The following is a 12306-nucleotide window of genomic DNA, read 5'->3' as shown; positions in this document are numbered from 1 at the left end:
GATGATGAAGTCGTGATTGTGAAGCCTCATTCTCTTTAATGGAAGCCAAAAGATTTGTAGTTAACTCTATTTCGCCCTTTTTTCTCTTTCCTTATCTTTGACCTGTGCCGTCAGCAACTATGTCACACCAAACCCCAGTCCTGCAAGCTCACGCCAAACTGCCTGTTAAATAGCCCCGTCTCTGCACAGAAATGCAGCCAGGAGAAAGGGAAGAAACTATATATAGCTAACCCCTCCATTGCTGGCCACTCCACAAGGTTTGCTGCACTAGGCTGCAACGAGACATGTCTGCAAGGAGGGCTGCTTCCTCCCTTCTCTCTCGCCGCCTGATCGCGAGGCCTCCTGCCGTCTCCTCCGCTAGCGACTCCGCTCCTCTGGGAGCAGGTGATGATCTCTGCTTGGATCTTTTCTTGTGCCCTCGAGTTGGTCAGAAATATTTTGCATTTTCTGTCGCTTGAATTATGATACGAGTGTTTAAGATTTTTACTGTAAGCCATCTCTGTTGTTAGATCAGGGAGATTTTTCTTCTTTTTCTGATGAAGTTGCTAAGTAATGATCGCCATAACGAGAGACTGAGAGTTTCTCTCTCCGTCTCTGATGGAGTGAGAACTACTTTATGTCTTCAAATATATATTATTTTGACATCGCCTTCAGATATTTCATCCCAGAACTTTATCCTTTTCTGTTAAAAGTTTGTGCGGTTTCTTGTAAGTAGTAACGTCATGAGTTAGTCATGGCACTAACGTATGTTAGCTGGAGCTTTCGTCCCCATGTGGCAGGGGGTATGAGGTTTTGTTTCTCTCCTGACTGATATGATGCCACTCTCAATCGGATCCTTATCAAAACTCGGAAGAACCAAAATTAGTTGTCTTTTTCTTCTTTGCTTCGTGCTGGCACATCATGCCCAACTTCAGTGTCATACTGTCGCGAGTTCGATGCTCTCCTGGGAGAAAAGATCACGCCCGCCCAGTTGTCTACTTCTTCAGTATTTTAAATGATGATATTATTGACTTATTAACACAGGTTTGCCCATTTATACTATTAAAAAATATAAATATACACAAAAAATATAAGTCATGCTTAATATATCTTAGAAATAAATATAATTATAATAAAATAAATAATTTTAAAAAAACGAATGATAAAAAAATTGCTAAAAGATTAACGATATCATGTATCAAAATACATAGGGAGTATTTGTTCGCTGGTACATATGATGGAGCATTGGAGCACGATGATATCAGCTAAGAAGTAACGTGTGATCTGTGATGCACACATTGCACTGAACGTGCACTCTGTGTCCCGTACAGGCTCAGCAAGGGGATTATTGCCTGGAGCAATTCACAGATTCAGTGCTGCACCGGCGGCCGCCGCGGCGGCCACGGAGGAGCCGATCCAGCCACCGGTGGAGGTGAAGTACACCAAGCTCCTCATCAACGGCAACTTCGTCGATGCGGCATCGGGTACATGAGCTGATCGAGCCACCGCGCGCTCGCCACTGCCAATACATTCACGAACGCTGGCGTAACGCGTGCATTTCTCTTCAGGGAGGACGTTCCCGACGGTGGACCCCCGCACCGGCGAGGTCATCGCCCGCGTGGCCGAGGGCGATGCGGAGGACATCAACCGCGCCGTCGCCGCCGCGCGCCGGGCCTTCGACGAGGGCCCGTGGCCGCGGATGACAGCCTACGTAAGTGCACTGTCGCCCGCCACGAGCCGCCGGCGCGCCGGCGCACGGCGATGGATCGAACAGCTCGTGACCCCATTCATTCATTCGTCGGGCGTGCGTGCGTACAGGAGCGGTGCAGGGTGCTGCTGCGTTTCGCGGACCTGATCGAGCAGCACGCGGAGGAGATCGCGACGCTGGAGACGTGGGACGGTGGGAAGACGCTGGAGCAGACGTCGGGGAAGGAGGTCCCCATGGTGGCGCGGTCCATGAGGTACTACGCCGGGTGGGCCGACAAGATCCACGGCCTCGTCGTGCCGGCGGACGGGCCGCACCACGTGCAGGTGCTGCACGAGCCCATCGGCGTGGCGGGGCAGGTCATCCCCTGGAACTTCCCGCTGCTCATGTTCGCCTGGAAGGTCGGCCCGGCCCTCGCCTGCGGCAACACCGTCGTGCTCAAGACCGCCGAGCAGACGCCGCTCTCCGCCCTGTTCGTCGCCAACCTGCTCCACGAGGCTGGGCTCCCAGAGGGTGTTCTCAACGTGGTCTCCGGCTTTGGCCCGACGGCCGGCGCCGCTCTCTCCAGCCACATGGGCGTCGACAAGGTAACCACCGATCAACCTTACACACGCGCTCTTCTGTATCTGCAACTATTTTAGTACAACAAGTGAGCATTTTTACGTGCGCGCAGCTTGCATTCACCGGGTCGACGGGCACGGGCAAGATTGTGCTTGAACTGGCCGCGAGGAGCAACCTTAAGCCGGTGACGCTGGAGCTCGGGGGCAAGTCGCCTTTCATCGTCATGGATGACGCTGATGTCGACCAGGCCGTCGAGCTTGCTCACCGCGCGCTCTTCTTTAACCAGGTTTGTGTCACTATGTGACTGTGTGATTGCAACGTTTGCAACGAGCTCTGAAAAAAGATGCCATCTTTCCTGTGGTTTACGCTCGAGCAGGGGCAATGCTGCTGCGCGGGGTCACGCACGTTCGTGCACGAGCGCGTCTACGACGAGTTCGTGGAGAAGGCCAAGGCTCGGGCTCTGCAGCGTGTGGTGGGCGACCCCTTCAGGAGAGGCGTCGAGCAGGGGCCTCAGGTAGTACAACGACACTATCCCTTGTTCACTTGAACACAGATGCACCGAGAAGTCCTTTCCCGTGACCCGAATTCTCCTGCTCTTTTATCAGATCGACGGCGAGCAATTCAAGAAGATCTTGCGGTACGTCAAGTCGGGCGTCGAGAGCGGCGCCACCCTCGTGGCCGGCGGCGACAGGGCGGGCAGCAGGGGCTTCTACATCCAGCCGACCGTCTTTGCAGACGTCGAGGTAATGCAACCACGCTCCCATGGCGAATTGCCCACATCTACTCCGACTTCCCTAACCAATGCCCACGTCGTCGCCGATCGTTTCAGGATGAAATGACGATCGCCCAGGATGAGATATTCGGGCCGGTGCAGTCCATCCTCAAGTTCAGGTGAGCAGCAACAGAGTTTCTGGATTCCATCTGGTCGTGGCAGACTTATTCGGGCCGGAGGTTGACTCTATCATCGCGTGCGATGCAGCACGGTGGAGGAGGTGGTGCGAAGGGCGAACGCGACGCCGTACGGGCTGGCGGCGGGGGTGTTCACGAGGAGGCTGGACGCGGCGAACACGCTGGCGCGAGCGCTGAGGGTTGGGACGGTGTGGGTGAACTGCTACGACGTGTTCGACGCGGCCATCCCGTTCGGCGGCTACAAGATGAGCGGCGTCGGCAGGGAGAAGGGCTTCTACAGCCTCCGCAACTACCTGCAGACCAAGGCCGTCGTCACGCCCGTCAAGGACGCCGCCTGGTTGTGAGCTGCTGCGATCCTTTCTCTTCGCCGTCGCCATGGCACCATCCCTGTCAGTCAGCCTTCCTGATGTCTCTGAATAACGTCAGAGATGTGATACACCTAAGATCGCGATGAATAATGGTTAAACCGGTCGATTTTTGTACAAGACTATCTGATTACCTGTACTTTGAACCAACGTACATTCCAACGGATCCCGTTACAAAACAAAACTACACCCCCAGAGAGATTTTCAAACACATGCAAGCATGCAGCATAAGCAACAATTAAGCAAGTCTCTCGCTGGCCGGCTATCTTTCAGTAACGATCTCCAAGGTGTTGGCCTCGGCCTCCTTGCCGCGGCCGGCGGCCACCACGGCCACCTCGGCGCGGCACATCGGGCACAGGCGGCTCATGCTCAGCCACGAGTCGACGCACTGCGCGTGGAAGCCGTGCTCGCACCTCGGCAGCACCCGGCGCCGGTCGCCCGCACGGAACGCCTCCAGGCACACAGCGCACTCCCCGGCGCCGGCGCCTTCCCTGACGTCGTGGCACGGCAGCTCGCCGACCTCTTCCGCCGACAGGCCGCCGCGCTCCACGCCGTGCTGCCAGACGGCGCGGGCGAAGAGGCGCGCACGGCCGTATCCCCACCACAGCGCCCACAGGAGCGCGAGGACATGGACGACGACCACCAGCGCGAGGCCAGCAACAAGGAACACGTTGGAGTTGTCGCCTTTCATGCGATCAAGAAAGCGGATGAACTTCGCTTGGACATAATACACATTTGGGACCTCGAGAGCGAGCAATGGGAGAGTAGTATTAGCAGTTAGGAGTTAGGACAGACAAAAACACCTAAATAAGATACGAGACTTCTGATCGAGCTCTGACTTTTGATATCCAGGTTTGATCACAAGCACTACAGGTCTAAATATGATAATGCTAGTGGAATCTTTAAATTAAACCAAGCCATTCTCATATGAGTTTTTTTAACGTCCTTAAAAAATAGCTCAAGATGTTATATTTTTCGGAGTAAAAAGTTACTTTCATATTGTAAGACTTTTTAGGTTTATCAAAATTTATTAATTGATGAATATATATAATTTATATATGTCTAGATTCATTAACATTAATATGAATCTAGATAAGGCTATAAAGTCTTACATTGTAAAACGAAGGAAATAATATCTTGAGGTACTAGAATTTTGTATTAAAAATTTTGATATCAAGTTACTTTTCAAAAATAGTAAAAAAACCCTTAACATATATAAAATTATGCTCCCGTTCATATACACTCTTATTAAGGACTTTTTTTACTATCCTTAAAAAGTATTTTAAAGTACTAAAATTTTAGTGTAAAATTCTGTTACCGTAATGTGCATTGTACCTCGAGATATTTTTTTTACACTGAAAGATATAGTATTTTGATAGACTTTTTCAAAGATATTAAAAATGCTCTCTTATTAAAGTCTCAGTATTTCCTAATAGGATTGTTTCTTCACTAAGATACATCTTTTTCTTGTTGTTGGTGTACTTTAAACTAGTCTGCTCGTCATCTTTGTCATATTCATTTCATCTTGGTTCAATGTGAGCCAACTAGTCTGTAACAAGTGATTGTACCTTCTGTTAAATAAAAGTCAGATTACCCTTAATCTTAAATAAAAGAGGTCTTACTTAATGCATCTCTTTCACCGGCGACGTATCCTCCACGTGTTAAGAATTTACAACCTGTGGATATTGACATGTCACGTTCTAACGGGTATCTGTAGCTTTGATTTGCCGGGATTTTGCAGACGCAAAGTATCAGCACAACACAAGACTTGCTGGATATAAAAGTGCTACAGTATCAGATAATGTTTCAGCTGACGTTCATGTTTAATTAGTTACTAACAGTTTGCAGCGGCAGCCGTGGTGTTGGCGGTCAGCATTTTGGAATATGCTCCAGCATACTGTAAACAAAAGTAGATTCATCTGAAGGCAAGAACAGATAAAAAGAGAAGAATTCAGAGTTCCGGTTTCTGACTTTTCAGTGGGATTCGATTCGGCATTCGGCAAGCTATAAGAAGTTGCAACTGACATCAGTATAGAGTGGAATGATGCCACTAGAATTTCAAAAGGAATCCCCTAAAAAATGAATAAAACAAGAAGTTTAAATCACCCCTCTCAAGTACTGTAACAATCTATATTACGCCCATATTACAAAACTGGACGTTCCACACTTTTAACTTTTCACATCGGACAAATACCCTCCCTCGCTATTATGCACTATTACGGATAGTTTAGGTAAATGTGATACCGACATGGCATTTGACGTGACAATCTAGTCATAAAAAACAATAAAAAAATCAAGGTGCCCATATGGCATCCATCCCCCTCTCCTGGTGCTGCAGCGTAGGTGGATGACGCCAAACCTAGAGGCATGTCCATAGTCTATAAAGTTAGGGATTAGGGAAGAATCGGTGTCACGAGATCGTGAAGGGCTGTGAGACGAGTATACTAATTTGGAAGGAGGCCACTGCGTGGGAGTTCGCCACCAAAGAGGAAAAGAAGGCAAGCCATCAATGGAGTGAGCTAGTGGTGGAGCCGATAAGTGAGCTTGTCTAGGATGACACCCACGAACTTGTGGAGGTCCAAATGAGGAGGTAGACCTTGAGATGGTGGCGGTGGAGACATATCTCGACAACAGAAAGCTCGATATAGCCTATAGGACGAGCGGGATACAACGGTGACAAGCTCATCCACTGCGGTTGAGGCTAGGAACATATGAGCTTTCAAAGGCAAGTGGCTGGTAGTGAGTTAAGCCTCCATCACCACTGCAGCTACCTTTGCACAAGCTCTGCCTCTGCCTCTAATCCTCTACTTCCACGCGAGCTTTGCCGCCTAATGCGACCCTACCTCCATTAGTCAGTAAGATGGACACGGGGAGAGATAATAGACAGAGAGATAGACGATAGGTTGGTCACATGTATTTTATTTTATTTTTGTTGATTTGATTTTCACGTTAGTGTAACATGTGCAGGCATTAACCAAAACCGTCCAAAACAATGCTTATGGGTTGTTCGTTTAGTGTGAAAAACTGAGTTTTGGGATAATCGCCCAAAACCGTGCTCAAGGGGTTATTCATCTAGTGTGAAAAGTTAAGATTGTGAAATATCGTGTTCTGTAGTTCATCAACCGTCGGGCCCGTCCATGGCCATGTGCCAGCTGGGCGTTTGCACAGGCCCCTATGCCCCACTCCTTTTCCAATGAGCCTATGCGTCTTCACGACGGCTGAAATGGCGAGTACATACTACCAAGAAATTACGCCACTTTATTTTTGTGCTTCACTTCGTCTTCGTTCGATCTTCCCCATCACGACAGCGACTTATGACAATAGACATGCAAGTACACAACGGTGAGGTGACCACACGGACGCGGTGGCCAGCGACGTCGGTGAGGCCGTGAGGGCCGACCGGGCGATCGAGTGCCGGCCTGGGCATGAGCGGTTGTGCGCTACACAACACATTAGGTCTTCGTTAGACAGTGCTAGTACCAACCTCGCCGTGCATGTCCGGATGCAAGAACAATTCAAGCATATTACTGTGGCCTGCTGGGTGATGGCGTTCTACATTGTTGCCTCACGCCCTTATTGCCTCAAATTTGGCTAGTTGGCTTCTTGGCTTATTGGTTTTCCCTCAATCAATCGATCAGATCAGTAGTAAGATATAAGGTCCTTATTTATGTTGACATATTAATTTTCTTTAATTTAGGATCCCAACTTATATTTGTTCCGGGGCCCAAACTCCTCCCTACCGTCTAAAACAATGCTCAAGGGGTTATTCATCCGGTGTAAAAAGTTAGAGCTATGAAATATCCGATTTTGTATTTCATAGGATAATTCAGACAATCGTATTAAGAGGGGTAGATCAAACCTTTTTAATTTTAAAAACCAATTCAATTTGATCCCAGCTGACGATCGATCATCTCATTCGCTATAGTCGATCGATGTGACTCTTGGATTTTTTAACCGATAACAATGCAATGGGTAGTTGTTCTTTAGGCGAATGCATATCCAGCTAGGTCAAACGCAGACGTGATCTGCACATATGCGTTCAGTTTCCCTAACTCACGCATTTATTTTCTGGATAACGTAAGCTCAATGGAGCAAGTGCATTGAGTATAGTCAATTTAAATTTGGAGTTTATCTGTATTTTATTTTTTAGCCTTTACTTCTAGTGATCTTAGCCTTTACTTTTAGATCACTAAAAACATATAATTAAAAATTTTATTCATAAATTAATTTTCTATTGTTAATAAGTTATTTCGGTTAAGGGATGAAATCAAATCGAATTCTTGGAATGGCAGAGATGAAATCAGATGATCCATTTGATCTGTACATGCAAGCCCGTAAATGCAAGGACTACTAAGCAACAGCTACAACAAATTAAGCAGCAATGAACCGCTACCGTTCTGTACCTCCCAATCTTTCAGTAACAATCTCCATGGTGGTTGCCTGACTTCCCCCAGCCACCGTGCCGGCGGCGGCCGCCGCCTTGCCGGCTCGACCGGCCACTTCCACCTCGGCGCGGCAGATGGGGCACAGGCGGCTCTGGCGCAGCCACGAGTCGACGCATCGCGCGTGGAAGCCGTGCTCGCACCTGGGCAGAACACGGCATCGGTCGCCCGCCTGGAACGCCTCCAGGCACACGGCGCACTCGCCGCCGCCGCCGCCGCCACCATCCTTGCGCTCGTGGCAGGGCAACACGGCGATCTCGTCGGGCGTCAGGCCGGCGCCCTGCTGGTCCCCGCTCTCCTCCACCCGGAACGCGCCGCGCAGGAAGACGCCCCGACGCAGCGCCCAGAAGACCACGACGATGTGCAGCACGAGCATGAGCACCACGCCGGCGACGAGGAGGAACACCGAGAGCGTCGCTCCCGCCGCCATGCATGCAGCTCGCAGCTCAATTCCTCTTTTCACCGCAGCTGCTTAATTTGCCTTGCTTTCGTACGAGACAAGAAGAGAGTTTGTCCGCAAGTTGGCAGTCGAACCAGTTCCGAAAGCTAGGTCAATAGCATCCCATGCCTATCTCATTCTTGGCATTTGACAAAACTGCAGCCCTTAAAAGCGACGTCATGTTCGATCCTCCATACATTTCTCTTGTCAATTGTGCCAGAAACAGTTCAAACTAGATTAGAAGCAGAGGCGAAGCCAACTGAAACTGTCGCCAAAAATTATCTCCATTGCATAGTACAATAAACCATCGATCAAAATAGTGTAGCAGAAATTTTTGAATTTCATCGGGTCGCCTGAATCCAACAAACATGGCTAGCTCTGCCCTGATTAGAAGATATTAACTAATCAAGATATCTGATTTTAAACTCTCAAGGACATGCCTCCTTATCTATTACATGTCACCAAACAATTTTTTTTGACAAACATAAGCTATAGAAAAAAGTTTAATAGTGAATATACGTATATTAATCAAAGTTTATTTGTAGATATAAATTATATATGTTATATTTGAACATACATGTTGATGTGATCTAACATGTTAATCTATCTTTCAACCTTTTTAAATTATTTTATGACTATATAAAATAAGAGTAATTTTACCATTCTTGAGAAGGTACCATATCCTTGAGAAGGTACCATGAGGTACCATTATTTTCTATGTAAAATTTAGTACCTTCTAGTACCACCAAAGTTAATAGAAGATACCAAATTTTGGGCTTTTTTTACCATCCTTGAAAAGTATCTCAAGGTACCAAGAATTTTAGTACAAATTTTTGATAACTCAAGGTACAAAGTATCTTAAGGTACCACATTTTTACACTAAAATGTGTGGTACCATGAGGTACTTTTTTAAGGATGATAAAAAACTATTAAATTTTATATAGAAAAGAGTGGTACCTCATGGTATCTTCTTAGAGATGAATAAAAACTTTTAAAATAATATGGTCAGGAACATCTTGACGGGAGCTTAAACTACTTTCCGCTGATCTACAGTGTTATATGTAAATAGTCTGAACTATAGTAGCACAGCAAGTCGCTGGAATTGCAACTGTAGCTGATCGAGTCTCCACTCCATGCCAAATACTGGCACGAGGATTGGCTCGGAGCGTGATAGCGAAATGCTGCTTGGGATTTTAGAAGATTAGGTGACTTGAGAGTTGAGACAGGCGAGGCCAAGCGATCCGCGTAACGTCGCCAGCGAGCGCGACGGCGTGATTGGGACCCTCCCCCCCTTTGGTTGGTGGACGGTGGTTACCTCTCTGGTTCTCTTGACGTGGCAGGATGCGAGAGTTACGCTTGTTTTCTGGTACCGTTTCTTTTCATCTACGGTTTTCAATTTATCGCGTGTGGTGTGCTGTTGCGTGCCTTACCTGCTTTTAAAAAAACAACAAAAGTACCCATGGCTGTTTTGGAGTTTCTTCTCCTTGTTGCGGGGATTGGTTTAGAGTTTCGATTATAGCGACGTTGAAACATATGAATATATGGTGCTGATATCGTGATACGGCTAAGATTGGATGTCATTTGAAATGAATTAGGCCACTAAATTAAAGGTTTTGTTGACGTATATACGTAGGTAGGTACTCACAGGCTCACGGCAAGCCAGCTTGTCTGGGTGTTTTCATAGTGCTTGAAATGGAAATTTGGTATCTGTAAGTATTACGCAACTGAAGGTAACAATATTTGTAGAGTAAATTTCGGTACACTTTATAAGGAAATATGACATCTCTCAGCTTGTTTATACTCTGGATGGTGTGCTGGTGCATGCATGTGTCCTCGTTGTACTAGCATGTATATTCTCAACAGAAGCTTTTGGGCCCGGTGCGATTTCCCCCCAGTTCCCCCATCCGAAAAGTTGGGCAGGCCGTGTAGTCCGAAGTACTTGGGCCCGGGATGACCTGCCAGTCGCATCTGAGCTGGGCTGGGCTGGGCTGGGCTACTATACAATTTGGCGCTAGTGCTGAAACATTTCTTGCACGTATATTGGAAGATCTACACGTCTATTGAAAGTTTGAAACTGAGGTTAGGTGCACATGCAGCAAAGCAATACTGCAATGGGCGGCGTCAGCAGAGCATCACTATCGCTCTCCACTTGTCCAGCTGGAGCACAACGCTGGTGGGCAAGAGCGCCACGCACAACGGGCTAAACGTACAACGGCAGAACACTATTGCTACCACCACCACCAAATACGGACCCCCGTCTCGACGGTGCTCGATGCGAGACCACCGAAGGGCTGCACTGACAAATACTACCATATACAAGTAACAAAGACAAGACAAATCGTTCAGAGAGCATGGCAAGCTCTAGTGCAGACATGGCACATGGTACCTCAACAACCTTGCCATGTTCCATGCAGCGTACCATGCCAGCTGTACCCGCTGCTTCCAAACCACCTCACGGCCGGCCACACTGGCAGTCAGCAGACACTGCCCCCATCTGGCTTTCTCCTGCTAGTACCCGTCGAAGAAAAAGCTCTGTAGCAGAGCAGCGCGGCCAGCGCACGGTGGCAGATAACGCCGCGCCCGCGCGCGCACGGTGACGTACAGAGCACAGAGGCAGTGGATGGAGTCGTGAGATGCACACGCGCGCGGGCGCGGCAACGAGGCGATCGATCACCCGGCGCGCCGCGCACCAGAACGTTGGGCCCGATCGATCGGCCGGACGAATCGCGGGCCGAGCGCTGCGCGATCACGCGAGGTGCCGGCGGGGCGCGCGCGGGGCGTGGTGGTGGTGGTGCCGTGGTGGGCTTGAGATCCGCGCGGCGATTGGCGGACAGGGAACATGGCGGAGCAGGAGTCGGGTGGAGATCAACCCTGGAAAGCGCCCCCGGCGCCTAGATGCGCCACCCGATTGGTGGACACCGGACGCAGCCAGCCCCCCCACGCGCCCAGCCGCTCACTCCACCCACAGCTAGTCGCTAGGATCGCGACGAAACGAACGATGGCGTACCGTGACACCGGAGCGCGCGCGTACGCACGGCACGGTCGGGGTAAATCGGGTTTGCCTCCACGGAAGATCCCTCCTGGAGTGCAGTTTACTGGTGTTATCCTGAGGTTGTGTTGTAAAAAGAAAGAGTCAACCGATATATCTATAAAAAAAATATGAACAAATTTTTTATATGTGTTCGTGCAATTTAAAATTTAAAGCTAGAGAATAAAGTTCGATAAAAAACCCTTAAAATTAACTATAAATTAAAATTAAAATTATAAATATAAGTATATGCGAGAAGATATAATTAGTACTCCCTCCATCTCAAATTGATTATCATATAAGGCTTAGGTACAAAGACCAAAGATCTATTTAATTAGTATTGAAAAGTTAGAGTCATAAATTCCAATCTGTATGTATACATGCAAAATTAAAATTTGCAAATCACATCAAAGGTGATTGGGTAGATGCATGTAAGCATTTAATGTACGTTAGAACCGAAGAGTTTTTTCACTACAATTAATACATTCTCTTCTCTTATATGATGATCAATTTGAGATTTTTATTTTTCTCGTGATGATTAATTTGGGATGAAAGTAGTACTATTAGTTAACATAAGTAAAGGAGGTCGATGTGAGAGTATAATCCAAAATCAAAAGACGTTGGTTTAGGACGCCACCGAGGGGTGGGCGCCAAGAGTTGGAGCGAGACCGCACGCAAGCAATCAACGTTCGGGTTTTTGTTCCTATCCTCCTCGTCTCATCTGTGATGTTTGCACCGCTACTCCCCCCCCCCCCCCCCCCAAAGTTCCTCGTCTCGTTGAGACGTCGCGTAATTAACCCGGTCGCTTATCACAAACCCATCGATCACCGTCCCGCCATAACCGCGTCTGCGTGTATTTTTATCCCATGGTGAGCACT

At 48.2% G+C, this 12306-nt stretch overlaps 3 protein-coding genes across 3 annotated transcripts; 1 reads left to right on the top strand and 2 right to left on the bottom strand.

Annotated features, from left to right (window-relative positions):
- LOC102709054 (benzaldehyde dehydrogenase, mitochondrial-like) lies at positions 1 to 3639 on the top strand. Its single transcript, XM_015833868.2, has 9 exons — positions 1 to 384; positions 1311 to 1463; positions 1548 to 1690; positions 1798 to 2271; positions 2358 to 2531; positions 2622 to 2759; positions 2851 to 2988; positions 3075 to 3136; positions 3225 to 3639. Exons 1-9 carry the CDS (start codon positions 285 to 287, stop codon positions 3496 to 3498), a joined length of 1656 nt encoding a protein of 551 aa, XP_015689354.2. The 5' UTR covers positions 1 to 284; the 3' UTR covers positions 3499 to 3639.
- A 67-nt stretch (positions 3640 to 3706) lies between these two features.
- On the bottom strand, positions 3707 to 4345 carry LOC102708772 (E3 ubiquitin-protein ligase ATL23-like). Its single transcript, XM_006647775.3, has one exon. It carries the CDS (start codon positions 4208 to 4210, stop codon positions 3782 to 3784), a length of 429 nt encoding a protein of 142 aa, XP_006647838.1. The 5' UTR covers positions 4211 to 4345; the 3' UTR covers positions 3707 to 3781.
- Positions 4346 to 7796: 3451 nt separating this feature from the next.
- Positions 7797 to 8572, bottom strand: LOC102717500 (E3 ubiquitin-protein ligase ATL41-like). Its single transcript, XM_006648949.3, has one exon. It carries the CDS (start codon positions 8389 to 8391, stop codon positions 7909 to 7911), a length of 483 nt encoding a protein of 160 aa, XP_006649012.1. The 5' UTR covers positions 8392 to 8572; the 3' UTR covers positions 7797 to 7908.
- Between the last annotated feature and the right edge of the window lie 3734 nt (positions 8573 to 12306).

Source organism: Oryza brachyantha, chromosome 2 (genome assembly GCF_000231095.2).
Source record: "Oryza brachyantha chromosome 2, ObraRS2, whole genome shotgun sequence".
Lineage (NCBI taxonomy): Eukaryota > Viridiplantae > Streptophyta > Magnoliopsida > Poales > Poaceae > Oryza > Oryza brachyantha.
This window is presented reverse-complemented; position numbering and strand designations above follow the sequence as displayed.